The sequence below is a fragment of the Salvelinus alpinus genome, chromosome 6, assembly GCF_045679555.1.
Source record: "Salvelinus alpinus chromosome 6, SLU_Salpinus.1, whole genome shotgun sequence".
Lineage (NCBI taxonomy): Eukaryota > Metazoa > Chordata > Actinopteri > Salmoniformes > Salmonidae > Salvelinus > Salvelinus alpinus.
The window spans coordinates 68,415,830-68,443,303 of NC_092091.1; the positions used below are offsets into that span (position 1 = coordinate 68,415,830).

Here is a 27,474-nt window from a genome sequence, read left to right on the forward strand (position 1 = left end):
TTAGTTTGTTGTTGTGGTGGGACAGAGGACAAAGAGCATAGGAACTACATAGTTGTCTGTCATAATGAGGTCCATATGAATGACAGCAGTGTGAGAGTCTTTGACCGCCACGTGCTGCTATGTATTTTACCCAGCAGCTCTTGTGCTACTCTCAGTGTTGTTCTTTCCCTCTGTAAAGTGTTTTGTTATTGTATAGCCTTAGTAGCCTGAGTACGTTGAGTACGTGTGTTTCCTATCCTATGATGTGAATTAATGTCTGAAAATAATTCACTAGCGATTATGTTATTTGCAAGACTATGTCGATAAAAGTAATCCAACTCTTTTGGGACAGTTGCTGGTTCAATCCTTTTAATATTTCAATTGTCATCTATAATTACATTAAAATGTTCACTCTCCTTTCTCCTCATCCCTCGCTCCTCTCCTCGTCCTCTCTCCTCTCCTCCTCTGCAGGGTGACTCAGGTGGCCCATTCGCCTGCCAACCCTCAGCCTCAGACCCGTGGGAGGTCCACGGCATCGTCAGCTTCGGCGCCTTCGGCTGTGTCAAGGACAAGAAACCCTCTGTGTTCACCAGAGTGTCCTCCTTCAACGACTAGATCGATGATAACATGAAGAGGTTCATCTATGAGAAGTCGCTAGACTAAGGCGAAATCACTGATCTCAGAACTGTTGGGGGATGTTGATTTAGATGGTAGATGGTTGATGGAGTTGCTACCTAACCACAGATCTAGGATCAGATTATAATTACTCATCTCAGAACTGTTTTGTCAGGTTGGATAGTGTGGGTTGGAGTTGGAACCTAACCACAGAGCTATGATTAGATTTGTTTAACCTGACGCATAACACAATCTATTAGGTAGGTGGGAAATGATCTGATCCTGTTAGGGCAGCTAGATCCTACCTTCTACACTCATTAAGGTTTAACACTACAGTATTTATACACTGCAGGCCCCAAGAGGTTTCATAATATATTTGAGTCATTTAGCAGATGCTCTTACCCAGTGTGACTTAAAGGAGCAATTAGGGTTAAGTGCCTTGCTCATGGGCACATCGGCTGATACAGTATTTCACCTAGTCGGGGTTTCAAACCTGACCCAACGCTCTTAGCCGCCAGGCTACCTGCCGCTCCAGTAGGGAGGTATAATACACTGCAGCACCACAGTACCTTATGGACATTAGGATTATACTGTGTATACCAGTACAGATGATTGTGGGAATACTTTTTGCATAATGTCTGTATATCAAACTCCTATTCTCACCATGTAGAAATATTGTAAGTAATGTGATCATGTTTCATGTTGCAATTGCTTCCATTCTGGACCTTTGAATAAAATCCTTATTTTGCATATTTTCCCACTTCTGGAACAGTAATGTGATTCTACATATTACCTTACAGGGCTTATAAAATCCTCTTTGTGTGGATGTAGGATGTTAAACTTCAAACACAGCTTACATCCAAATCCCCCTTTCCTCCCCAGCCTTAGTATACTGTCATCCATTCTCCCTTCTGACTCAGCCAAATCCTACAGGCAGACTCTTCAAAATGATATTCCTTTAGTCACATGACCCATCCGCTCAGCCAATGAGAGCGCGGGGCTCAGATTTCAGCCCAGGAGGAGACAGCCAGCCACTAATCTGTGTTTCAGAACAGGGGGTTGTAAAACAAGGAATCTCCTGTGTAGACTGGAGTCTTTACCCATTGTTCCTCGCTCTACCTTGGATTATTTTTGCTGTTGATTGGGGACTTTTGGATGGCACTAGTCTGGGTGAAAGGGTTTGCCAGCTTTGGGCAAGGTTTAGGCGGTGTGTATCCGGGACAAGAGTGAAGAGAGGGAGAAGAAGGGAGGAGGAGAAGGAGGGAGGATAGTCATTTTTCTTCATCCTTCTTTTCTGCAGACTGCAGGCATTTCCCTGAGAGAATGGGGGCAGGAGCGCTCACCATCTGTGTAAGTAGCTACAAAGCCTTTTTCCTCAGCCGACCCGGCTGGCAGGCACAGGGGCTTCTATCTCGGTGGCAAGGGGCTTTATGGATATATAACGGGTCACTCTTACAGTTCACTCAGCCATAGGCAGCACACTCTTTTGTGTGTGTGTGTGTGTGACAGCGAGAGTTGGCTTTTACATCGGTCTGGGCACAGAGAGAGTCTTTTTAAAATGTCTTCTAGCTGTCACAGTTCTGCAGTCTGTTTCTTCCTGGCACTGAAACACTTTCCTCTCTCTCTACATCTCCCTCCACCTTCAAAATAACTTTATTTAGGTTACTGAACACAAACTCGCATCAGAGTAACAGGGACAAGATGTGTTTACTGAAAGTGAAGTACGTTCTCCAGCACTGTGTGTTCAGTAGGTAGACCAAGCTTTTCTCTCCCTGGTAACTCTTACTCGACATCATGTAATTCTGAGTCAGACTTCCCTAATGGGCTACAACACATAAACCCAGTAGAGGTGGCATCATGGCAGCATGACTAGAACATTTACATTTAAGAACAGGGCTACCTTTATGCTAACTAACTCTATCTGAGTCTATATTCCTTAGCAATGATCCAGTGACTCAGTTTTTAAATGGGAGTCTGTAATGAAAGCCGTTATGACAAACTCCTAAAAATATATATATTTTGCACCAGGAACATTTGAGGAATGTTATGAGTAAACCCTAGTCCGTTCCCTCAATAGTCTCAGGATTACTTGCCTCATAAGGACAACAACTACCCATAGTATGAAGTCTGTGATATGAGCTAGTCACTACTACAGCCTTCTAGTTGAGCAGCAGTTGTTACTGCTAGGACTGTTTTTCCTGTGGTGCTGCCATACCAGTTGCTCCTACGGTCACCCACATTGGGAGAGACAAAGAGGGGGAGGGAAGAAGAGGAAGCATGCTAGGGCATGCTATCCCCCTCTGTGAGTCAGTTCAGGAGGCAGCCAAACTTCTGTGTGGTCTAAAATCACCATACAATTGATTTATTCGCAAAAAGCTATGTAAATGACAATAGGCCCTCGCATCCCACCTAGACACTTAGGAGTACTTTTAAAGAAGTATGCTTGCTCAAGTGTTCACAAGTAGTTGAAGAGTGTATGGACTACTCTCTTCAACACTCAACAGTTGCTACAAATGTAGGATCTTAATTTGAGCCAGTTTGCTACAGCAGGAAAATAATCCTGCAGCAACAGGAAATGTGAATTATTAAGTGGATTATAATTCATGGACATTTTTGTAGGGGTTGATAGATTTTTCGGAAGGGAAGGTCAAGTCTGAAATTTCGGGGTGAAAATTACAAACTTCAGAAGCCTTTTAAAACCTCAAATGCACTACATGTTTTAAATGTCCTGCGTTGCAGGAAAGTTATCCTGCAACAGGGTGATCAAATTGTCATCCTTCATCTGTACTGTCACGGCCCTCCAGGTGTTTATAGGAAGCCATTCTTTTACAGCGTCAAGAGGTTGTAGCAGTAGTGAGATAATGTCCTCTGGTGGGAGGGGAGGAGAGAGGGAAAATGACAGGAGAGGGGATAAGGGGTTAAAAGGGCTAATCACAATATAATGGTCTAGTCAACAATAGAGTAGCAAGCTAGAGGCCATTAGGTATTAGCATGCATTTCCTTTCATGTGTATGTACTATGTAGTTGAAAGATTATAGTAGTTGGCAAGAATCATTAAAAGCATTACACTGATAAGTAAGTAAAGTTGGTGTGTGTGTGAGAGAGAGAGAGAGGTGTTAAATTCTACACCCACCTAAAAGGAAGCGATTCCCAAACCTTCCATAACAAAGCCATCACCTACAGAGAGATGAACCTGGAGAAGAGTCCCCTAAGCAAGCTGGTCCTGGGGCTCTGTTCACACACACAAACAGACCACACAGAGCCCCAGGACAGCAACACAATTAGACCCAACCAAATCATGAGAAAACAAATATATAATTACTTGACACATTGGAAAGAATTAACAAAAACCAGAGCAAACTAGAATGCTATTTGGCCCTAAACAGAGAGTACACAGTGGCAGAATACTTGACCATTGAGACTGACACAAAATTAAGGAAAGCTTTGACTATGTACAGACTCAGTGAGCATTGCCTTGCTATTGAGAAAGGTCACCGTAGGCAGACCTGGCTCTCAAGAGAAGACAGGCTATGTGCACACTGCCCACAAAATGAGTTGGAAACTGAGCTGCCAAATGTATGACCATATTAGAGACACATAAACTCAGCAAAAAAAGAAATGTCCCTTTTTCAGGACCCTGTCTTTCAAAAATAATTCGTAAAAATCCAAATAACTTCACAGATCTTCATTGTAAAGGGTTTAAACACAGTTTCCCATGCTTGTTCAATGAACCATAAACAATTAATGAACATGCACCTGTGGAATGGTCGTTAAGACACTAACAGCTTACAGACGGTAGGCAATTAAGGTCACAGTTATGAAAACGTAGGACACTAAAGAAGCCTTTCTCTGAAAAACACCAAAAGAAAGATGCCCAGGGTCCCTGCTCATCTGCGTGAACGTGCCTTAGGCATGCTGCAAGGAGGCATGAGGACTGCAGATGTGGCCAGGGCAATAGATTGCAATGTCCGTACTGTGAGACGCCTAAGACAGCGCATATTCGGTACTTCCGAACATCACACCTGCGGGACAGGTACAGGATGGCAACAACAACTGCCTGAGTTACACCAGGAATGCACAATCCCTCCATCAGTGCTCAGACTGTCCGCAATAGGCTGAGAGAGGCTGGACTGAGGGCTTGTAGGCCTGTAGTAAGGCAGGTCCTCACCAGACATCACCGGCAACAACGTCGCCTATGGGCACAAACCCACCATCGCTGGACCAGACAGGACTGGCAAAAAGTGCTCTTCACTGATGAGTCACGATTTTGTCTCACCAGGGGTGATTCGCATTTATCGTCGAAGGAATGAGCGTTACACCGAGGCCTGTACTCTGGAGCGGGATCGATTTGGAGATGGAGGGTCCGTCATGGTCTGGTGCGGTATGTCACAGCATCATCGGACTGAGCTTGTTGTCATTGCAGGCAATCTCAATGCTGTGTGGTACCCTTCCTGCAGGCTCATCCTGATATGACCCTCCAGCAGGACAATGCCACCAGACATACTGCTCGTTCTGTGTGTGATTTCCTGCAAGACAAGAATGTCAGTGTTCTGCCATGGTGAGCGAAGAGCCCGGATCTCAATCCCATTGAGCACGTCTGGGACCTGTTGGATCGGAGGGTGAGGGCTAGGGCCATTCCCCACAGAAATGTCCGGGAACTTGCAGGTGCCTTGGTGGAAGAGTGGGGTAACATCTCACAGCAAGAACTGGCAAATCTGTTGCAGTCCACGAGGAGGAGATGCACTGCAGTACTTAATGCAGCTGGTGGCCACACCAGATACTGACTGTTACTTTTGATTTTGACCCCCCCCCTTTGTTCAGGGTCACATTATTCATTTCTGTTAGTCACATGTCTGTGAAACTTGTTCAGTTTATGTCTCAGTTGTTGAATCTTGTTATGTTCATACAAATATATACACATGTTAAGTTTGCTGAAAATAAATGCAGTTGACAGTGAGAGGACGTTTCTTTTTTTGTTGAGCTTATTTCCCCCAGATTACACAGACCCACAAAGAATTAGAAAACAATTTTGATAAATTCTCATATCTATTGGGTGAAATACCACATTGTGCAATCACAGAAGCAAGATTTGTGACCTGTTCCCACAAGAAAAGGGCAACCAGTGAAGAACAAACACCATTGTAAATACAACCCATATTTATGTTTATTTATTTTCCCTTTTGTACTTTACCTATTTGCACATTGTTACAACACTGTATATAGACATAATATGACATTTGAAATGTCTTTATTCTTTTGGAACTTGTGTGTAATATTTACTGTTAATTTTCTATTGTTTATTTCACTTTTATTTATCCATTTCACTTGCTTTGGCAATGTAAACATATGTTTCCCATGCCAATAAAGCCCCTTGAATTGACAGAGAGAGAGAGAGGTACAGAGAGAGAGAGAGAGAATAGAGGGGATAGAGAGGGAGGAAGAGAGAGATATAGAGGAGGGAGAGAGGGAGGGAGAGATGGACAGAGACAGAGAAGGGGGAAGAGAGAGAGAGGTTAAAGAGTTGTATTTGATTGTGCCACTTTATAAGCTGAGTGAGTAGTACACTTATCCCTTACTCTAAGTCACTGTCTCAGTGAGTCACCAGTGTGTGTTTATGTGTGTACATGTGTGAGTGGTGTGCGTGCGTCTGTGTGTGCAGATTTAGGGGACATCTGCTTGCAACTGCTTGTGTCACTGACAGGCAGAGTAGCTCAGACAGGCTTAGCTCTTAAACACCTGCGCAGGAGCACTACTGAAATACTACTACAGCTGTAGTACTGAGCCAACGTATAGAGATATACTGGAGACTTACTGGAGACGTACTGGAGACTTACTGGAGACGTACTGGAGACTTACTGGAGACGTGCTGGAGACGTACTGGAGACGTACTGGAGACGTACTGGAGACGTTCTGGAGACGTACTGGAGACCTACTGGAGACGTACTGGAGACTTACTGGAGAAGTGCTGGAGACGTACTGGAGACGTACTGGAGACCTACTGGAGACGTACTGGAGACCTACTGGAGACCTACTAGAGACGTACTGGAGACCTACTGGAGACCTACTGGAGACCTACTAGAGACCTACTGGAGAGTCTACTGGAGACCTACTGGAGACGTGCTGGAGACGTACTGGAGACGTACTGGAGACGTACTGGAGACCTACTAGAGACGTACTGGAGACGTACTGGAGACCTACTAGAGACGTACTGGAGACCTACTGGAGACCTACTGGAGACCTACTAGAGACCTACTGAAGACCTACTGGAGACTTACTGGAGACGTGCTGGAGACGTACTGGAGACGTACTGGAGACGTACTGGAGACGTACTGGAGACCTACTAGAGACGTACTGGAGACCTACTGGAGACGTACTGGAGACTTACTGGAGACGTACTGGAGACCTACTGGAGACGTACTGGAGACCTACTAGAGACATACTGGAGACCTACTGGAGACCTACTGGAGACGTACTGGAGACGTACTGGAGACCTACTAGAGACCTACTAGAGACATACTGGAGACCTACTGGAGACCTACTGGAGACCTACTGGAGACCTACTGGAGACCTACTGGAGACGTACTGGAGACCTACTAGAGACCTACTGGAGACCTACTGTAGACCTACTGGAGACGTACTGGAGACCTACTAGAGACGTACTGGAGACCTACTGGAGACCTACTGGAGACATACTGGAGACCTACTGGAGACCTACTAGAGACCTACTAGAGACGTACTGGAGACCTACTGGAGACCTACTGGAGACGTACTGGAGACGTACTGGAGACGTACTGGAGACGTACTGGAGACCTACTGGAGACGTACTGGAGACCTACTGGAGACGTACTGGAGACGTACTGGAGACGTACTGGAGACGTACTGGAGACCTACTGGAGACCTACTGGAGACGTACTGGAGACGTACTGGAGACGTACTGGAGACCTACTGGAGACGTACTGGAGACGTACTGGAGATCTACTGGAGACCTACTGGAGACCTACTGGAGACCTACTAGAGATCTACTGGAGACCTACTGGAGACCTACTGGAGACGTACTGGAGACCTACTGGAGACCTACTGGAGACGTACTGGAGACCTACTAGAGACCTACTGGAGACGTACTGGAGACCTACTGGAGACCTACTGGAGACGTACTGGAGACGTTCTGGAGACCTACTGGAGACGTTCTGGAGACGTACTGGAGACGTTCTGGAGACGTACTGGAGACGTACTGGAGACGTACTTTACTATTACATTATTCACTTTATAAAACAGCTCATATAAATTCTCTGTGTTCATTTCACATTAATTAAAATGATTCCCAAAAATGTTCACCCTCCCTTGTAAGTGACAAGAACGTCAAAATATGTAACCAATTACAGAATAATCCCGTAATACATTCCTACTCCCTCGGAAGGCATCACTAGGTGAGGTGTAATCACACCGTCAAGATGAAAGTGTAACTTCATTATTCAAATGTCAAACTAGGAGACAGTTATTATACAGTCCTCCTATCTGCTATCACCTCGCTCTAATGAACCTGTGAACCCTTAGAGCTGTGCGTGTGTGTGTGTGTGTGTGTGTGTGTGTGTGTGTGTGTGTGTGTGTGTGTGTGTGTGTGTGTGTGTGTGTGTGTGTGTGTGTGTGTGTGTGTGTGTGTGTGTGTGTGTGTGTGTGTGTGTGTGTGTGTGAGAGAGAGAGGAGAGAGCCATCTCCGGACCCCAAAGGGATCCCAAAGGTGTGTGTGTGTGCGCCTGTTTGTGTGTGTACATGGGGTCCTAATGCTATGGCATCTGCCATGGTACAGCTCCTCTCTCCTTAACCCTCTGAGCATGGGTGGGTCCCAAATAGCCAGGCTGAGATTATAGACATATGTGTGGTCCCGTGTGGCTCAGTTGGTAGAGCATGGCGCTTGCAACGCCAGGGTTGTGGGTTCATTCCCCACGGGGGGACCAGGATGAATATGTATGAACTTTCCAAATTGTAAGTCGCTCTGGATAAGAGCGTCAGCTAAATGACTTAAATGTAAAATGTAAATGAATCAGTGGAAGACGAATGGTTAAATCCAAAAGTGACATCAGGCCTTAGAGTGGGATGGTTGTGTTGAATTAGCCCGGTCCCAGACATTGACCGTATGAGTTGACAAGATAGCACAAACAGATCTGGGACCAGGCTAGTGTTGAAATGATTGGGGATATGCGGAGATCAGTGTAATAGTGCTTCCCTTTTCTTTATGACAGAGTAGTGATGGCTTTTGCCTGGAGGGTGTGGTAGTATTGTCATTTTGTTCAGCAGTGCTTGCTGCTGTGTTTGTGTGCATGCATAGACTCATCTAATCACATTAAGTAGAAATGAAAAGTGTCCAGATAGAACAGGTAATAAATATGATTTCTTATCTAGATGAACAGGTTCATAAAGAATGTTTTAAGTGAGTTATGCTTCCTGTTGAAGACACTTGTCTACTAGTTAATAACTACATAATACAATGATCCCATTGTGTCATACAAGGCCTCCCGTGTGATATAGTGAGGCCTCTCTCTCTCTCTCTCTCTCTCTCTCTCTCTCTCTCTCTCTCTCTCTCTCTTTCTCTCTCTTGCTCTCCTCTTTCTCTCTCTCTCACGCTCTCTCTGTCTCTGTCTCTGTCTCTCCGGCTCGGTCTCTCTCTCTCTTTCTTTCTCTCTCTCTCTCTCTCTCTCTCTCTGTGTTCTGTCTCTTTTGAAGTGGTGCATTCTAGGGTGACTGGATGTCACATGCTCAGTTTGATGCTGAGACCAGCCAGTGCGTGAATCAAAGCCCTGCTCTGATCCTGTTTAGAACAGAGAAGTAGTAGCTCCTCTGTTGTGATGCTGTTGGACTTTGATGTCACTCAACAAATGTGTTACTGTAATTACATTAGTTAGTTTAATAGTTAGTTAGACTAAGAGTTTACACGGTACTATCAGTAATCTGATCCTATGAAAGGAGTGTGTGTGAGGGTGTGTGTGGCGAGTGTGAGTTAGAACAGGTGGCGAGTTTAGTGGGTCATTGTAGATAGCCAACAGCTGATACACACGCACGTACACACGCACACACACATGTAAACACACTCTGTATACACAAGGCCTAATCTATCTCACAGTAACAGGTGTGTGTGTGTGTGTGTGCCAGGCCAACTCTAGTACGAGAAGCTTACATCGTTTGCACTCAGAGGATGATGGGTTAACATGGGTATTTAGAAAATGAGTTTTTGTCTCACTGCATAGCCACTGTATAGCCACTGTATAGCCACTGTATAACCACTGTATAGCCACAGTATAGCCACTGTATAGTCACTGTATAACCACTGTATTGCCACTGTATTGCCACTGTATAGTCACTGTATAACCACTGTATAGTCACTGTATAACCACTGTATAGTCACTGTATAGCCACTGTATAGTCACTGTATAACCACTGTTTAGTCACTGTATAGCCACTGTATAGCCACTGTATAACCACTGTATAGCCACTGTATAACCACTGTATAGCCACTGTATAGCCATGGTATAACCACTGTATAGTCACTGTATAGCCACTGTATAGCCACTGTATAGTCACTGTATAACAACTGTATAGTCACTGTATAATCACTGTATAGTCACTGTATAGTCACTGTATAACCACTGTATAGTCACTGTATAACCGCTGTATAGTCACTGTATAACCACTGTATAGTCACTGTATAACCACTGTATAGTCACTGTATAACCACTGTAAAGCCACTGTATAACCACTGTATAGTCACTGTATAGTCACTGTATAACCACTGTATAGTCACTGTATAACCACTGTATAGTCACTGTATAGTCACTGTATAGCCACTGTAGAGCCACTGATAACAACATGTGACTCATTACTATCTCTTGCATGCTTGAGTTTCAGTTCCATTTATATTCACATTCTACTTCCCCAATCTGTTTTAAAATGTGTACACAACTAATTCATTCATAGATTAAGTATTTTTCAAGAAATATGTGCACAACATAGTACATATAATGCCTTCAGAAAGTGTTCAAACCCCTTGACTTATTCCACATTGTGTTTTGTCACAGCCTGAATTTAAAATGGAGGTCAAGGGGTATGAATACTTTCTGAAGGCACTGTATAAAACACAGGAAAATAACACCTTTAAGTCAGGGAGTGTTTACCCCATAGAACCCCACAGAATGAATTCTGTTTCTATGGTTTACCCTATAACTTAATGCAAGCTCTACATGTATAATGTAGAAAGTCAACAGACTTGACAACAGATTAATTTCCAGCCTCTTTCCTTTCTATCAATATATCCCAAGCTGTCAAGCCCAGCTGGCAGTCCACTTCAGTGTGTGTGTGTGTGTGTGTGTGTTTGTGTGTGCATGCCAGCTCTCTTCTCACTCACTGCTCGCCTCAGCCTTCACCCCTCCCCTCAGCCACAGGTGTGCATGGTAACCAAAGCCTCGTCGTAGCAACCAGTACACAGCCCAAACCCCTCCCCTTTCCCTTCTCTTCTCCCAACACTAACTCTCTTCCCTCTCCCAACTTCGCTGTGTGTCGGCGTGTGTGTGTGTGGCCCTTTCCAAAGGGTCCCTCCATCCCTCCACACACTAACTGACTCTGTGCCCGTGCCAAGGCAGAAGAGGGCATCCCCAGCCCCTATGGAGGTGCCGGACATGGCAGTGCCCACAGTACCAGTAGTACCCGCTGCTGACTGCTGCTCTCTGCTGTGTTCCTATCTCCAGCACAACAAGGCTGCGGTACAGATCAAGCAAGACATGAAGAAGATGGTCCAGTTGCCCATGCTGAGGGGGACCTCCAGGGGACCTCGAGGAGTGGAGGCCAGGGGTGCTAGGCTGTTCGGCATGTCCCTGCTGGAGCTCAGGGAGCTGGGCCTCGTGAAGGATGGCGTGCCCCTGGTGGTGCGGAGCATGGTAGAGTTCCTACGAGAACATGGTGAGCTGAGGAGCTTGGGGGTCATGGGGGGATGAGAGCGGATGCAGGGATAGGACGGTCTTTAATGTTTCAATACACAGTCATTTTCTAATGGTCATTCTGCATCCATTTTGGTTCTGAAGTAGTTGTAGGGATGGCTAGATTTTGTTTGCGAGACTAACTTGTTATTATTAACAAACAATTTAATGCGATCAGTTTTTTTCTGACATGATTTCCTAGATTTGATCAACTTGAAATCAATCCCCTGTCAATAGACGGGAGTGATAGCTGCTACTGTGACAGCCACATCCATAGATATAGAACTCTGCTTTATACTGTATCTATGACCACAGCTATCTTTCTCTGTCATTGAGTCAATAACCCACCTGATTGCTGTCAAGACAACACAAGGTTAACAATGACAGTGTTAACCCTCAGTCCAAAGTCACTGTGTTCACTGGCTAGTTACGCTTTGTATACGTCATCTCAATGCAAAATCATGTGTTACATTTTAACATCCACTATACCTTTGCCACAAGACTCTTATAGATAATCATTTTATAACACATCATTTTTTATTAATCTTCCTATTACGAAAAGACCATGTCATTACTTATTAGACTGCCAACTGTAGGCTTTGTGTTGTGTAAAACCACATTTTACACTCCTTGACATCACATGTGTTACTGTTATGATTTGCAAACGTGTCATTTGATTGGTATAAATACAAATACAAGCTCCATACCATGACAGACTTATCCTTATGGTTTTGTGCTGTACTCATCTTGCTATCAAATGGTCTAGCCCTTAGCCCTTCTAGTAGTAATTCCCTTCTTTTCCCACTAGAGGTCAGTGTAGTTCTATGATACAGCAGTAGGATGTCCTCTTCATGACCACATGACGCCCTCTCACAAACTCAGCACACCCACATACATTGGGCCTTGCACATAGTTCTTTATTTGTGGGTGTGGTTGAATAATCAGACTTCAGGTCACGCATCGTTGTGATTAGGAAATAGGAGGGAGACAGGAATACAAGCTGTGTGGGCAAAGACAGCGGGTATTGTTTTTTTACAGTTTTAGTTAGGTAATAGTAAATGTGCCTGTAACGAGAGTTTCTTAATTACATTTCAATCTCGGGTTAATAATAAAGTATGACTCACACAGCTGCAGTGGCAGGTAGTCTCGCGGTTAGCGCGGTGGCCCAGTAACCGAAAGGTCACTAGTTCAAATCCTAGCGCGGACAAGGTGAAACAGCTGTTGGTGTGAGGAGCAAGGCACTTAACCTTACTTGCTCCAGGGTCACTGTTGATAATGGTTGACCCTAGCTGTGACCCCCCTCTCTGAGGGTGTCTCAGGGGGAGCTGGGATATGCAAAAAAGTTATTTCTAATTCACACATGCAAATAAAACACCCCACCAAATGAATGCATTCATTATTGTCACGCATCAACTTGACCCTTTGTCACCCGTGTGTGTGCAGCAATGCTCAGTGATCCAGAGAGACTCTCCAAGTTGACCATGAAAGGTTCCACTCCCTGTCAATGTCTGGGAGTAGTATGGTTGTGTTCTGTTACTGGATATAGTGTGCACACTGTTTTCCATGGGGGAGAGCAGGGATCTCCAACCCTGCTCCTGGAGAGCTACTGCGTCCTGTAGGTTTTTGCTCCAACCCTAATCTAGAGCATCCGATTCTAATAATTAGCTGGTTGATAAACTGAATCAGGTTAGCTACAACTGGTGTTGGAGTGAAAACCTACAGGAGGGTAGCTGTCCAGGAACAGGGTTGGAGTTAACCTACAGGAGGGTAGCTCTGCAGGAACAGGGTTGGAGTGAAAACCTACAGGAGGGTAGCTCTCCAGGAACAAGGTTAGAGTGAAAACCTACAGGAGGGTAGCTCTCCAAGAACAAGGTTAGAGTGAAAACCTACAGGAGGGTAGCTCTCCAGGAACAAGGTTGGAGTGAAAACCTACAGGAGGGTAGCTGTCCAGGAACAGGGTTGGAGTTAACCTACAGGAGGGTAGCTCTCCAGGAACAGGGTTGGAGAGCCCTGGGGTAGAGTAATGTCTTAAGTAGGTGTCCAAGAAACATAAAACAACCACTCTGCCATCAGTAGAAGAGATTGACTGTCCCTCTCTTCCTGTTCTCCTCCCCAACCACTCCTTTGTCTGGTTACTCCCCCAACCTCTCCTTTGTCTGGTTACTCCCCCAACCAATCTTTTGTCTGGTTACTCCCCCAACCTCTCCTTTGTCTGGTTACTCCCCCAACCTCTCCTTTGTCTGGTTACTCCCCCTTTAACCTTACTCTCGCCATCCCTGTCCCTCGTCATCCCCCTCTCTATCCCCGTTCACTGTGCTTCTCTAACCCTCTCTCCAACTGCCATCATTTCCCATCCTCCACATCCCTCCATCACCTCGCCCCTCTCTCTCCCTCAATCTTCTCTCTCCATCCCCAGCTCTTCATCATGAGGGTCTGTTCAGGGTCAACGGTAATGTACGGGCGGTGGAGGGGCTGAAACAGCGGCTGGAGAACGGTGAGGACGTGGACTTCCTGGTTGAGGCGGATGTGTGTACAGTGGCCAGCTTGTTCAAACAGTACCTCAGGGACCTGCCAGAAGGCCTGGTAGACTCCACCGTACAGCCTGCCCTTATAAAGCAGCACCAGGGTGAGAAATGTTACTGTTTGGAATAATACAATGTGCGTGTGTCTATAAACTGTGAAGGAACTTAGCACTTGTCAGATAATGATGATGGATTTGATCATAGTCTGTCAACAGTACTCTAGTCTAGGGTCTTTGACCATGACTGTCTCCATTCACAACATTAGAATTGTGATAGCCCACTTCTCTAGTCATATGACTATCATACCATGTACTGTATTCCCATTCCCATTATCACATCAGTGATCATTCCCTTAACCATGGTGTCGAGGTCACACATGGACGGTGGACGGTAGTGATACATAGTCATTATCATTGAGCAGCATAATCATGTTCAAGCGGTGCTTCCATTTCGTTACCAGATACTACATACCACACCAGTGTAATCAGTGTTACCATTCTTCTACAGAGATACTATCAGAACAATCTACAGCTAAGCTTTCCAGTTGGCACTCGCCCTAAACCATTTCCCAATCCCACCTATAAATACTGCAGCTCTTCGCCAGTGTTCTACATATCTAGATCACGGTTCTGACTTCTGATTCGCTGAAAACAGGCTATGTTTAGATATCTGCATGGGTCACTGGCTGGCCCTTACGCTGTGCAGGAGACAGGAGTTTACCTTTAACACAGCAGAAGTGTCTGCGCCACGGGACTGTATGTCACAGACAGACAGACAGACAGACAGACAGACAGACAGACAGACAGACAGACAGACAGACAGACAGACAGACAGACAGACAGACAGACAGACAGACAGACAGACAGACAGACAGACAGACAGACAGACAGACAGACAGACAGACAGACAGACAGACAGACAGACAGACAGACAGACAGACAGACAGACAGACAGACAGACATTCGCTGACTCAGGCAGTGGAAAGGCAGAGAGGCAGGGGATGCATTGACTTCAGCTCAGAGTCCTTCTTCACAGACTCCTCAGTCCTTACAGTGTATATTATAAGTCCATATAAGGTCCGGCCAGTCCCATGCCCGTCACAGACTGTACTGGCCTTACTGTGGTCTTAACTCACCTCCATGATGATCTAGTTCAATCTGGATGATGGAAAGGGAATCTCGTCACAGTTCCAAATAGTTCCATATTCCACATGTAGTGCACTCATTTTGACGTAAACTCTGTTTTGGTCAAATTGCTCTGTTCAAAAGTAGTGCACTATATAGGGAATAGAGTGCCATTTGGGGCATAGACTGTGTTTTGGTTCAAAGTGACTTGTGGTTGTCAGAGATGACAGAGAGTGTATATTATAAACGTTTTGGATGAATAGGAGTATTTGTCATGGCTTGGTGCCAGAGGACGCATTAAGAGAGTGTGGGCCGTGGCTGGGTACAAGTCAATGAAGAAGCAGGACTTAGATTGGCGAGAAAAAAATGACTCGATATGATTGGTTCAAGTCCCGGTGCCAAGGTTCAGGAAAGTGTTAAACTGAGGGAGGGAATAAAGAAGTGAGGGATGGATGGATGAGCAGACAGCAGGAGAGCATGACAAAAAGATGAAAAGATGGGTAGAGGATTTGGCCATTAGATGCATCCCCATCGGAATGATAGAACGATAGATGCGACAGAAAGATGGAAAACATTTGGACAAGACACACGGATCTATTTTATGCCCCCCAGAGAGGTGGAGGGTGATCTGAATGTTCCTCTGTGTGTGTTGTTGGAATGGCCACAGATGATGCATCATGGGTGCCAGGAAACCCATCTAAAAACCCAGTGTGGTTTGGCTGACATTTTACTGCCCTGGCAGGTAATGTCACCCATTAGCAGATTGCAATGTTTGACGCGACCGCATGTGACAGATTTGCCACGTGAGGGACTTTTCTGCTGCGTGACTGCCATGGCACCGATAAAGCGGATTACAATATTCTGGATTGTGATGAATTTTATTGTGAATATTCAGTTTAGGGTTGGTCAAAATTCACTGTTTAGCCTCAAGCTCAAGCTTCCTCTCTTTGTCAGGCAGAAATTCTTTGATATTGTTTATCTGGTTACTGATGATATGTCTTACCTTGGAGAAATGAAGGGAAATATGCGAAGAGGTCACTACCATAGACACCAATAGAGACTTGTTAGTGATAGCGGTCACTAGTCTGAGATTAGGGTCAGTCTGTTTTGCTGTGTGGTCGAAAATGACAGTGGATCAACTGAGTAACTCTATGGTCATATAATACCCAGGAACAAGCCTGTGTCTGGGCGGTCATGGCAGAGTGAAGGGCTGACGTTTCCATCTGATCCCACTTCACCTCTCCCCACACACACACACTCACATGCACGCAAGGGAGCGTACACACACACACACACACACACACATAAACACACACACACACATCTCTGAACTTCACCTCACCAGACATGCAACAGCTGTGAGTGCTCTCAGAGCTCCTGATGCCCTCCTGCTGTGTACACACACACACACACACACACACACACACACACACACACACACACACACACACACACACACACACACACACACACACACGTCTTACTCAAGACCAGTAGGTATGTCCCTGTATCCACCCCTGACCCCAATATGAATCCTTACTGGCATCATGTTTTCACTGCCTTTTAATTTTAATGTTTTATTTAACCATTATTTAACTAGGCAAGTCAGTTAAGAACAAATTCTTATTTACAATGACGGCCTATCCCGGCCAAACCCTAACCCGGGCGATGCTGGGCCAATTGTGCGCCACCCTATGGAACTCCAATCACGGCCGTTTGTGATACAGTCTGTAATCGAACCAGGGTCTGTAGTGACGCCTTTAGCACTGAGATGCAGTGCCTTAGACCGCTGCGCCACTCGGCTAAGGTATTGATGCTAAGGTATTACCAGCATCGTGGTCATAGATTATACATTTAGAGCAGGTGTGTACGTCATTCTCTTTCAAATATCAATGTGCGTCTAGCCGAACAACAGCCGTTGACCTGAAGATAGGATTTTATGGTGTTAGTAGGCTTATTTTCAATTGGACACACTTGACCTTAAGCCGAAAGGCCGCGACTCTCAGAACCCAAAACCAAAGCTTGTGTGTGTACTTGTTTTGTCAGTCATGATAGACTAGTTATTATTTACAGATTATAAAGTAGGTCATGTGAGCTAAGGTATTATTAAAAAACATGATCATGCCAATGCATTGGTATCTGGGTTAATAATTGTATTTTCTCCTTCTCATCAACAAAGTGGAGCATCGCTTCAAAGTACAGTACTCTCAAAATGCCTTCCAATCTTTTAATTATTGATAGTGTTGTTTCTACATGTTTGTGGTTTCCCTCTAGGTGTACAGCTGTTCAACCAAAGCATAAAACAGTCTCTCCCCTCTCTAATAATGTCTAGAATAGAATACAATTACCTCAGTTAGCAGTCGCTCTTATCCAGAGCAATTAACAGGGGCAATTGGGGTTAAGTGCCTTGCTCAATGGCACATTGGCAGATTTCCCCCCTAGTTGGCTCTGGGATTCAAACCAGCGACCTTTCGGTTACAATGCTAAATTAACCGCCGCCATGAATTGAACAGAACAGCTTTATTTTCCCCAGAGTGAACTAGTTTTTAAATGGGTCTTCCTGTGTATTTCCCTCCAGAGTCCAGTGAGGATGGTTTCTGCTCAGACCTGAGGGTCTTACTTCACCAGTTGCCAGACGTCCACTACGGCCTCCTACAGTACCTCTGTCTCTTCCTCACCCAGGTGGACCAGCGCCACAGGGAGAACCGCATGACCGCTCTCAATCTGGCAACTGTCTTCGGCCCCAATGTCTTCCAGTAAGTTTTGCAGCCTGTCTCTGGGATTGGTGTTAGTGGGTCAGTGAGTTAGTTGTATAACACACTTAGGTTGCCATGTTGGTCCAATGTCTTCCAGTGTGTTTTATTACATGTGCATGGGATTTTGGGATGGGTGTTAGTTGGGCATGGGTCTAATAAGACAGATGGGTTGCAAGGTGGGTCTAAATGGCAGGTGACTGTCATTATGTCTAAGGCCTTGTTAAACCCAGTTTATGGGATATGTGTTACGAGTCATGCGTGATGTTATGGAGAAAAATGGTTTGACGGAGCGTTAGTGCTGTATCATTTTAAAAAGATACACAGAAACTGTTCAAAATCAAATCAAATGTTATTTGTCACGTACACAGTTTGTACAGCAGGTATAAAAGGTGCAGTGAAATGCTCGTGTGCTAGCTACCTCAACATTGCAGTACTATAATTAAGCAATAAGGCCCGAGGGGGTGTGGTATATGGCCAATATACCACGGCTAACCACTGTTCTTAAGCGCGATGCAACGCAGAGTGCCTGGATACAGCCCTTAGTTACCAACGTAATTAGAGCAGTAAAAATAAATGTTTCGTCATACCCGTGGTATACGGTCTGTTATAAACTGGGTGGTTCGAGCCCTGAATGCTGATTGGCTGACAGCCGTGGTATATCAGATAGTATATTTACTGCTCTAATTACGTTGGTAACCAGTTTATAATAGCAATAAGGCACCTCAACAGTTTGTGGTATATGGCCGATGTACCACGGCTAAGGGCTGTGTCCAGGCACTCCACAATACGTTGTGCCTAAGAACAGCCCTTAGCCGTGGTATATTGGCCATATAACACACCCCTCCTGCCTTATTGCTTAAATATACCACGGCTGTCAGACAATCAGCATTCAGGGCTCAAACCACCCAGTTTATAATCAATAATAATAAAGAGTCAAATAAAAAAGTAATAGAAAAGTAGTTTTTGGTTTTTGTATTTTATTTGGTTTCCCATTAGTTCCTGCCAAGGCAGCAGCTACTCTTCCTGGGGTCCACATAGTAATATCCTGGTATGTACTCAATAGGATATAGAGAATAGATCATGTATGTGCTATGTCAAGTATGACTGTATTTACCATATAGAGTGGATGGTGTACTGGTTGCGCAGTTGACTAAATAGTATATTATAGAACAGTAGTTGTGTTTGTGTATAAGGGTTGGCTGTGTGGAGAGTCCGTGCAAATAGTCTCTAAGGTGTAAATAGTCAGTTCATAGTTTGATTTATGATTGATTCATGTTAAATTGTTCCATATAATAATTGTTCTATAAGACAAAACATGCCTGTATAAAATATGAAAATATAACAGAACGGGTCCTGAGAACTCCAGCATCCTCCAATGAGTTGTCCTGACTTAGTCCCTCACGTCTCCACTCCAACAACATTGTTTGATCCCTTGCTATTTACCACCTGCTGTTTTAAAGGGTAGAACGTTCCTTAACAAGCGTATTAAAACCTGCTTGGATGTTGATTTATTCTTGGAGCATATCGTTATCCCGCCTGAGAGGACAGTGTGCGTGTGTGCGTGCGTGTGTGTGAGTGAGTGAGAGAGATTAGGCTCTTGTGGCCTGCCTGCCTGTCTATGACAGTCTTTGAATAACACACACACATAAACACACACACATACAGTAGCTATCTCTATGCACTGGGACTTCTTGGCTGACTTGCCTAAATAGTTGGAATCAGGTTGATTGATTGATGTTTGTGTTTCCATCACCATTGTCCTATTCTAAACCAGTGTTGATATGTGTTGCCATGTGAAAGAGTAGGTGGGAGAAAGGGAGAGAGCTTAGGCACACGCTGTTGCACACTTTCCTGGCTCCTCCTCTGTCTCTCAATCATCTCTCTATCTCCCTCCTCCTCCACCTTCTCTGTCTATCTCACACAAGCCTATGCGTGGGAGCTCACACACACACAGTATTGTACAACTAACCTTGTGGGGACACATTATTCAGTCCCATTCAAAATCCGATTTTCCCTAAACCGTACCCTTACCCTAACCCTGAAACTAATTCTAACCCTAACACAAATTCTAACCTTAACCCTAAACCCCCTAAAAATTGCATTTGACCTTGTTTGGACCAACATTTGGTCAAATTTTTGTTTGTTTACTATTCTTGTGGGGACTTCTGGTCCCCACAAGAATAGTTAAACACGTCCACACACACACATACATGGAGGGCTGTAGGCTTAACATGCCATTCATGTTGTGGTGATAGAATCCTCACCACGTGCACTCAGAGAGGGCTCATACATTTCTCCTTTACTGTTCACATTCTCTTCCACTTCTACCGGCATCCCTTTCAGTGGTACTGGCACTACTTGAGAGGAACTCAAAGGAAACTCATCCCTGCTTGTAAATTCCACTGACAGGGTTTCAGAGGTGCTTGGTGAATATTATTTGAAGTCAGACTTTCTAACACAAAAGTTAACCAAAAAAGTCAATAGTAACAATATTGCTGGATCATTCTGATTTCCGTGAGTCGGTGGTAAGACTTTAAGTGGTCTGATACGTACTCACACACCTTAAAGACTCTACTGCCCTCTCTGTCCAATCTATTGTGCATCGTTATTGGTGGGCGTTCCCAGTCATCCATGTTCTTGGCCCATGCCTTCCTGCCCGCATTGTTTATAAACAGTGTCTGAAGACACACAGACCAAAGTGTTCTGTCTCCTGTTCTCACAGTCCCATCCCATATGGCTTGCACCGTGATCGATGGCACCATGTTCCAACTTCTCATACCCCCCTGCCCGCTTTCTTGCCCACCTGATTGGCAGCCGTATCTTATAATTACCCCTGGTGTCCGTGCCAGGGAATCCGTCTCTGATAGCACATCGTCTCACTATCACTGGAGGGTCTGTACAGGACATAGAGTTGGAAAGAGGGCACGCACCCTATCTTTGCAATTATTACGTCCACAATGGTGCTGTCCGCTAAAATAGGTTTAGTGGCAACTGTGCCCTCTATCGAACTCTATGGTACAGTAACAGGACCAGGAAGTGACCAGAGGAGGCTGGTGGGAGGAGCTATAGGATGACGGGCTCATTGTAATGGCTGGAATGGAATAAATGTAACGGAGGTTTCCATATGTTTGATGTGTTTGATTCAATTCCATTGATTATATTCCAGGTATTACAATGAACCAGTCCTCCTATAGCTCCTCCCACCAGCCTCCTGTGGAAGTGACATACCTCAGCTGGGGCCTTATACTGTACACCATGTCCTCAGTTTGTTCCCTCCATCAACCAATCAGAGAGGGGTATAATTAGGCCCAGAGCCCAGGCCATGTCGGCATGTCAAACAGCTGTTCAGGAAGAACTCAGTGACATGATCTGGTATCAAGGGCTACTGGATTGTCCTGACTTGGCCTGACATGGTACTGGAATGTGCCCTACTCCAGAGGAGGCTGGTGGGAGGAGCTATAGCAGGACGGGCTCATTTTAATGGCTGGAATGGAATTAATGGAACGGAGTAAAACGTGGTTTCCATATGTTTGATGTGAAACCTTTCCACCCGATTCCGCTCCAGCCATTACCACGAGCACCTCCTCCCCAATTAAGGTGGCACCAACCTCCTGTGCTCTACTCATCGAGAACCACTATAATATTACTGTCTTCTATTTTAGGATGTGGCATCGTGTTTGCCGCCGTAAGAGCCCCATAAGGGCTGTAGATAAGCACTTTGTCGATGGACTGTTGTGTTATTGTGCTATGATGTGAAAGTTGTTGTGGTGCTTGTGTTTTCCTTGAACCATGTTGTCCTTGTTGACCTTGTTTTGTGTCAAACGGCACCTGCAGAAATTATGTATTGTAGCTTTTGATGCCCTTTGTCATGGCAGGGAAGGTGTTGTATTGCAGCAAATAGGGGGTGGAGCTTGAATGATAAGTACCCTGTGACACTATGTCTGTCCGTCAAACACCTACAGTGGCTTGCAAAAGTATTCACCCCCTTGGCATTTTTTTATTTTGTTGCCTTACAACCTGGAATTAAAATAGATTTTTGGGGGGTGTGTATCATTTGATTTACACAACATGCCTACCACTTTGAAGATGCAAAATATTTTTTATTGTGAAACCAACAAGAACTAAGACAAAAAAAACTAAACTTGAGCGTTCATAACTATTCACCCCCCAAAGTCAATACTTTGTAGAGCCAAATTTTGCAGCAATTACAGCTGCAAGTCTCTTAGGGTTTGTCTCTATACGCTTGGCACATCTAGCCACTGGGATTTTTGCCCATTCTTCAAGGTAAAACTGCTCCAGCTCCCCTGGATGGGTTCCGCTGGTGTACAGCAATCTTTAAGTCATACCACAGAACCTCAATTGGATTGAGGTCTGGGCTTTGACTAGGCCATTCCAAGACATTTAAATGTTTCCCCTTAAACCACTTTAGTGTTGCTTTAGCAGTATACTTAGGGTCATTGTCCTGCTGGAAGGTGAACCTCCGTCCCAGTCTGAAATCTCTGGAAGACTGAAACAGGTTTCCCTCAAGAATTTCCCTGTATTTAGCGCCACGCATCATTCCTTCAATTCTGACCAGTTTCCCAGCCCCTGCTGGTGAAAAACATCCCCACAGCATGATGCTGCCACCACCATGCTTCACTGTGGGGATGGTGTTCTCAGGGTGATGGAAGGTATTGGGTTTGCGCCAGACATAGCGTTTTCCTTGATGGCCAAAAATCTCAATTTAAGTCTCATCTGACCAGAGTACCTTCTTCCATATGTTTGGGGAGTCTCCCACATGCCTTTTTTGCAAACACCAAACGTGTTTGCTTATTTTTTTCTTTAAGCAATGGCTTTTTTTCTGGCCACTCTTCCATAAAGCCCAGCTCTGTGGAGTGTACGGCTTAATCTTAACGGGATCGATATAACAACAGCCAGTGAAAGTGCAGGGCGCCAAATTCAAACAACAGATAATTAGAATTCCTCAAACATACAAGTTTCTTATACCATTTTAAAGGTAATCTTGTTGTTAATCGCACCACATTGTCCGATTTCAAAAAGGCTTTACAGCGAAAGCACCACAAACGATTATGTTAGGTCACCGCCAAATCACAGAAAAACACAGCCATTTTTCCAGCCAAAGACAGGAGTCACAAAAAGCAGAAAGAGATAAAATTAATCACTAACCTTTGATGATCTTCATCAGATGACACTCATAGGACTTCATGTTACACAATACATGTATGTTTGTTTGGTAAAGTTCATATTTATATAAAAAAATCTCAGTATACATTGGCGCGTTATGTTCAGTAGTTCCAAAAACATCCAGTGATTTTGCAGAGAGCCACATCAATTTCCAGAAATACTCATAATAAACGTTGTGTTATACATGGAATTTTAGATCCACTTCTCCTTAATGCAACCACTGTGTCAGATTTCAAACAAGCTTTACGGAAAAAGCAAACCATGCAATAATCTGAGGTCGGCGCTCAGAGCCCAATCAAGACAAAAAGATATCCGTCATATTGTGCAGTCAACAGAAGTCAGAAATAACATTATACATTTTCACTTACCTTTAATGATCTTCATCAGAATGCACTCCCAGGAATCCCAGTTCCACAATAAAAGTTTGATTTGTTCGATAATGTCCATCATATATGTCCAAATAGCTACTTTTGTTAGCGCGTTTGGTAAACAAATCAAAACTCACGAAGCGCGTTCACTAGTTGCAGACGAAATGTCAAAAAGTTCTGTTACAGTCCGTAGAAACATGTCAAATGATGTATAGAATCAATCTTTAGGATGTTTTTAACATAAATCTTCAATAATGTTCCAACCGGAGAATTCATTTGTCTTCAGAAAAAGCAAATGGAACGGGAGCTACCTCTCATGTGAATGCGCGTGACCAGCTACTGGCACTTTGCCAGACCTCTGACTCAATCCCCTCTCATTCAGCCCCCCTTTACAGTAGAAGTCTCAAACAAGTTTCTAAAGACGGTTGACATCTAGTGGAAGCCTAGCAACATTACCAATATCCCACTGTATCTTCAATAGGGGCTGAGTTGAAAATCGACCAACCTCAGATTTCCCACTTCCTGGTTGGATTTTTTCTCAGGTTTTTGCCTGCCATATGAGATCTGTTATACTCACAGACATCATTCAAACAGTTTTAGAAACTTCAGAGTGTTTTCTATCCAGATATACTATTAATATGCATATATTAGCAACTGGGACTGAGGAGCAGACAGTTTACTCTACTGCCCCCAGCCATAAGAAGTTAAAGTGGTCCTATGGACAGATACTCCAATCTCCGCTGTGGAGCTTTGCAGCTCCTTCAGGGTTATCTTTGGTCTCTTTGTTGCCTCTCTGATTAATGCCCTCCTTGCCTGGTCCGTGAGTTTTGGTGGGCGGCCCTCTCTTGGCAGGTTTGTTGTGGTGCCATATTCTTTCCATTTTTTTATATTGGATTTAATGGTGCTCTGTGGGATGTTCAAAGTTTCTGATATTTTTTTATAACACAACCCTGATCTGTACTTCTCCACAACTTTGTCCTTGACCTGTTTGGAGAGCTCCTTGGTCTGAAAGACTCTGGGGCCTTTCAAAACAGGCGTGTATATATACTGAGATCATGTGAAAGATCGTGTGACACTTAGATTGCACACAGGTGGACTTTATTTAACTAATTATGTGACTTCTGAAGGTAATTGGTTGCACCAGATCTTATTAAGGGGCTGCATAGCAAAGGGGGTGAATACATATGCAGGCACCACTTTTCCGTTTTCAATTTTTCCCCCCCAAAAATTAACTAGTTATTTTTTTAATTTCACTTCACCAATTTTGACTATTTTGTGTATGTCCATTACATGAAATCCAAATAAAAAAAGTATTTAAATTACATGTTGTAATGCAACAAAATAGAAAAAATGCCAAAGTGGATGAATACTTTTGCAAGGCACTGTAGCTAAACTAAAGATGGTGGATAAATGAAGAAAATTTACTCAGGTCGTTTACCATTGGAAAATAATAGTCCGTTTCGGTCTACTTAACTGGGCGTCTCTCCCATAGAAACCAATGCAATAGCAGCTGGATCTAGTCTACTTAGTTCATTGACTTTCATTGAACCAGAAAAAAACAGTGAGTGGGGTGTCTCGCTTCCTCTTCTGTCTCTGGCTAAACTACCACGCCAAGAGGTCCAATCCTTTTGTCAATGTTGCTACAATATTGTACTTATGATTGTGACAATTTGTATCATTATATGCCATCTCTAATCTTCTCTGTCTCTGTCACCAGTGTGTCCTCTGGGTTCGATGGGATCCAGGAGCAGAACATCTGTAATAAGATCATGGCAAAGCTGATCCAGAACTACAGCAGCATATTCAACAACAACCACCAAGATGACGACCATAAAGAAGAGCACTGTGTCTTCATTAGAGATGGAGACAGAGGAGAATACATAGAGGAATCTCTACCCTCTAACATCATCATTGTTAAAGTGAGTTACTGGTATTTTACATGTATTTTATACAAATTTTCATACTGATCTGGGCTGGTTTGGTCTTCCCTATCTATTCCCTATGTGGGCTCTGGTCAAAAGTATTGATGTAGGGCATAGGGTGCCATTTCGGGAATGTATTTGGGAGGTACATTTTGTTTGCCTGCGAGTGATGTTATACCCGTCTTTGAATTGATTTGGCTTGACGCAGTCTCAGTCACGACTCCTCCAAGGGAACATCTTTGTTTTGATGTTCTTGTTATCGGTCCATATTTAATGAGTCTAGACTACCCTTTGATGTGTCTCAAGCGCTTGAGGAGAAGAGAAAGTTGAGGAGAAGAAAATCACATATAATGGGAATACACATACAGGCACAATAAGATACATCAAGCTGTAAAACATATTTATTTACCTGCTTTAAGAATCCATTATTTTTGGGGAATTTTCACAAAACTTTTAGGATTTAAAAATATAATTATTTCCCAATTGTCATTCCTGAATTGGGCCTGGGCCCTTCGTGTCAGAAAGGGACAATATTAGTCAGTATAGAAAAGGCTGCTGGTGAGTTTGACCTGTTACAGTATACCCCTAATGCCGTTTTTAACTACAGTACCAGTCAAAAGTTTGGACACACCTACTCATTCAAGGTTTTTTCTTTATTTTTACTATTTTCTACATTGTAGAATAATAGTGAAGACATGAAAACTATGAAATAACACATTTGAATCATGTAGTAACCAAAAAAGTGTTAAACAAATCAAAATATATTTTAGATTCTTCAAAGTAGCCATCCTTTGCCTTGATGACAGCTTTGCACACTCTTGGCATTCTCTCAACCAGCTTCATCTGGAATGCTTTTCCAACAGTCTAGAAGTAGTTCCCATATATGCTGAGCACTTATTGGCTTCACATATGCTGAGCACTTGTTTTCCTTCACTCTGCAGTCCAACTCATCCCAAACCATTTCAATTGGGTTGAGGTCGGTTGATTGTGGAGGCCAGTTCAAACCAGATGGGATGGCGTATCACTGCAGAATGTTGTGGTAGCCATGCTGGTTAAGTGGGCCTTGAATTCTAAATAAATCATAGACAGTGTCACCGGCAGAGCACCCCCACACCATCACACCTCCTCCATTCTTCACGGTGGGAACCACACATGTGGAGATAATCCGTTCACCTACTCTGTGTCTCACAAAGACATGGCGGTTGGAACCAAAAATCTCAAATTTGGACTCGTCAGACCAAAGGACAGATTTCCAGTGGTCTAATCCCCCTTGCTCTAATGTCCCTTGCTCGTGTTTCTTGGTCCAAGCAAGTCTCTTCTTCTTATTGGTGTCCTTTAGTAGTGGTTTCTTTGCAGCAATTTGACCATGAAGGCCTGATTCACGCAGACTCCTCTGAAGCATTTATTTGGGCTGCAATCTGAGGTGCAGTTAACTTTAATGAACTGTTCCTCTGCAGCAGAGGTAATTCTGGGTCTTCCTTTCCTGTGGTGGTCCTCATGAGAGCCAGTTTTATCATAGCGCTTGATGATTTTGAACTTTCTTTCAAAGTTCTTGAAATTTTCCAGATTGAGTGACCTTCATGTCTTAAAGTACTCTTTGCTTATTTGAGCTGTTCTTTCCATAATATGGACTTGGTCTTTTACCAAATAGGGCTATCTTCTGCTTATCACCCCTACCTTGTCACAACACAACTGACTGGCTCAAATGCATTAAGAAGGAAAGAAATTCCACAAATTAACTTTTAACAAGGCACACCTGTTAATTGAAATGCATTCCAGGTGACTACCTTGTGTAGCTGGTTGAGAGAATGCAACGCTGTTATCAAGGCAAAGGGTGGCTACTTTGAAGAATCTCAAATATAATATATTTTGATTTGTTTAACACTTTTTAGTTACTATGTAATTCCATATGTGCTATTTCATAGTTTTGATGTCTTCACTATTATTCTACAATGTAGAAAATAGTAAAAATAAATAAAAACCCTTGAATGAGTAGGTATGTCCAAACTTTTGACTGGTACAGTACAAGGGTCTGGTTAC

At 43.9% G+C, this 27,474-nt stretch overlaps 2 protein-coding genes across 5 annotated transcripts in view; both read left to right on the forward strand.

Moving 5' to 3' along the window:
* LOC139579182 (ovochymase-2) overlaps positions 1 to 1,349 on the forward strand; it is a 37,246-nt gene extending 35,897 nt beyond the window's left edge. The window contains exon 26 of the mRNA XM_071407568.1: positions 451 to 1,349. Coding sequence (XP_071263669.1) covers positions 451 to 594 — 144 coding nt within the window. The 3' untranslated portion in view covers positions 595 to 1,349. The remainder of the gene's footprint in view (positions 1 to 450) is intronic.
* Positions 717 to 27,474, forward strand: part of fam13a (family with sequence similarity 13 member A) — an 87,276-nt gene continuing 60,518 nt past the window's right edge. For 2 of the 4 annotated variants that reach the window (XM_071407554.1, XM_071407553.1), the window contains exons 1-5: positions 1,674 to 1,944; positions 11,331 to 11,541; positions 13,975 to 14,184; positions 17,783 to 17,960; positions 25,230 to 25,431. In XM_071407554.1, coding sequence (XP_071263655.1) covers positions 1,918 to 1,944; positions 11,331 to 11,541; positions 13,975 to 14,184; positions 17,783 to 17,960; positions 25,230 to 25,431 — 828 coding nt within the window. In that variant the 5' untranslated portion in view covers positions 1,674 to 1,917. Of the gene's footprint in view, positions 1,945 to 11,330; positions 11,542 to 13,974; positions 14,185 to 17,782; positions 17,961 to 25,229; positions 25,432 to 27,474 lie in introns of all 4 variants that reach the window. The other 2 variants (XM_071407550.1, XM_071407555.1) reach the window with 2 other exon arrangements.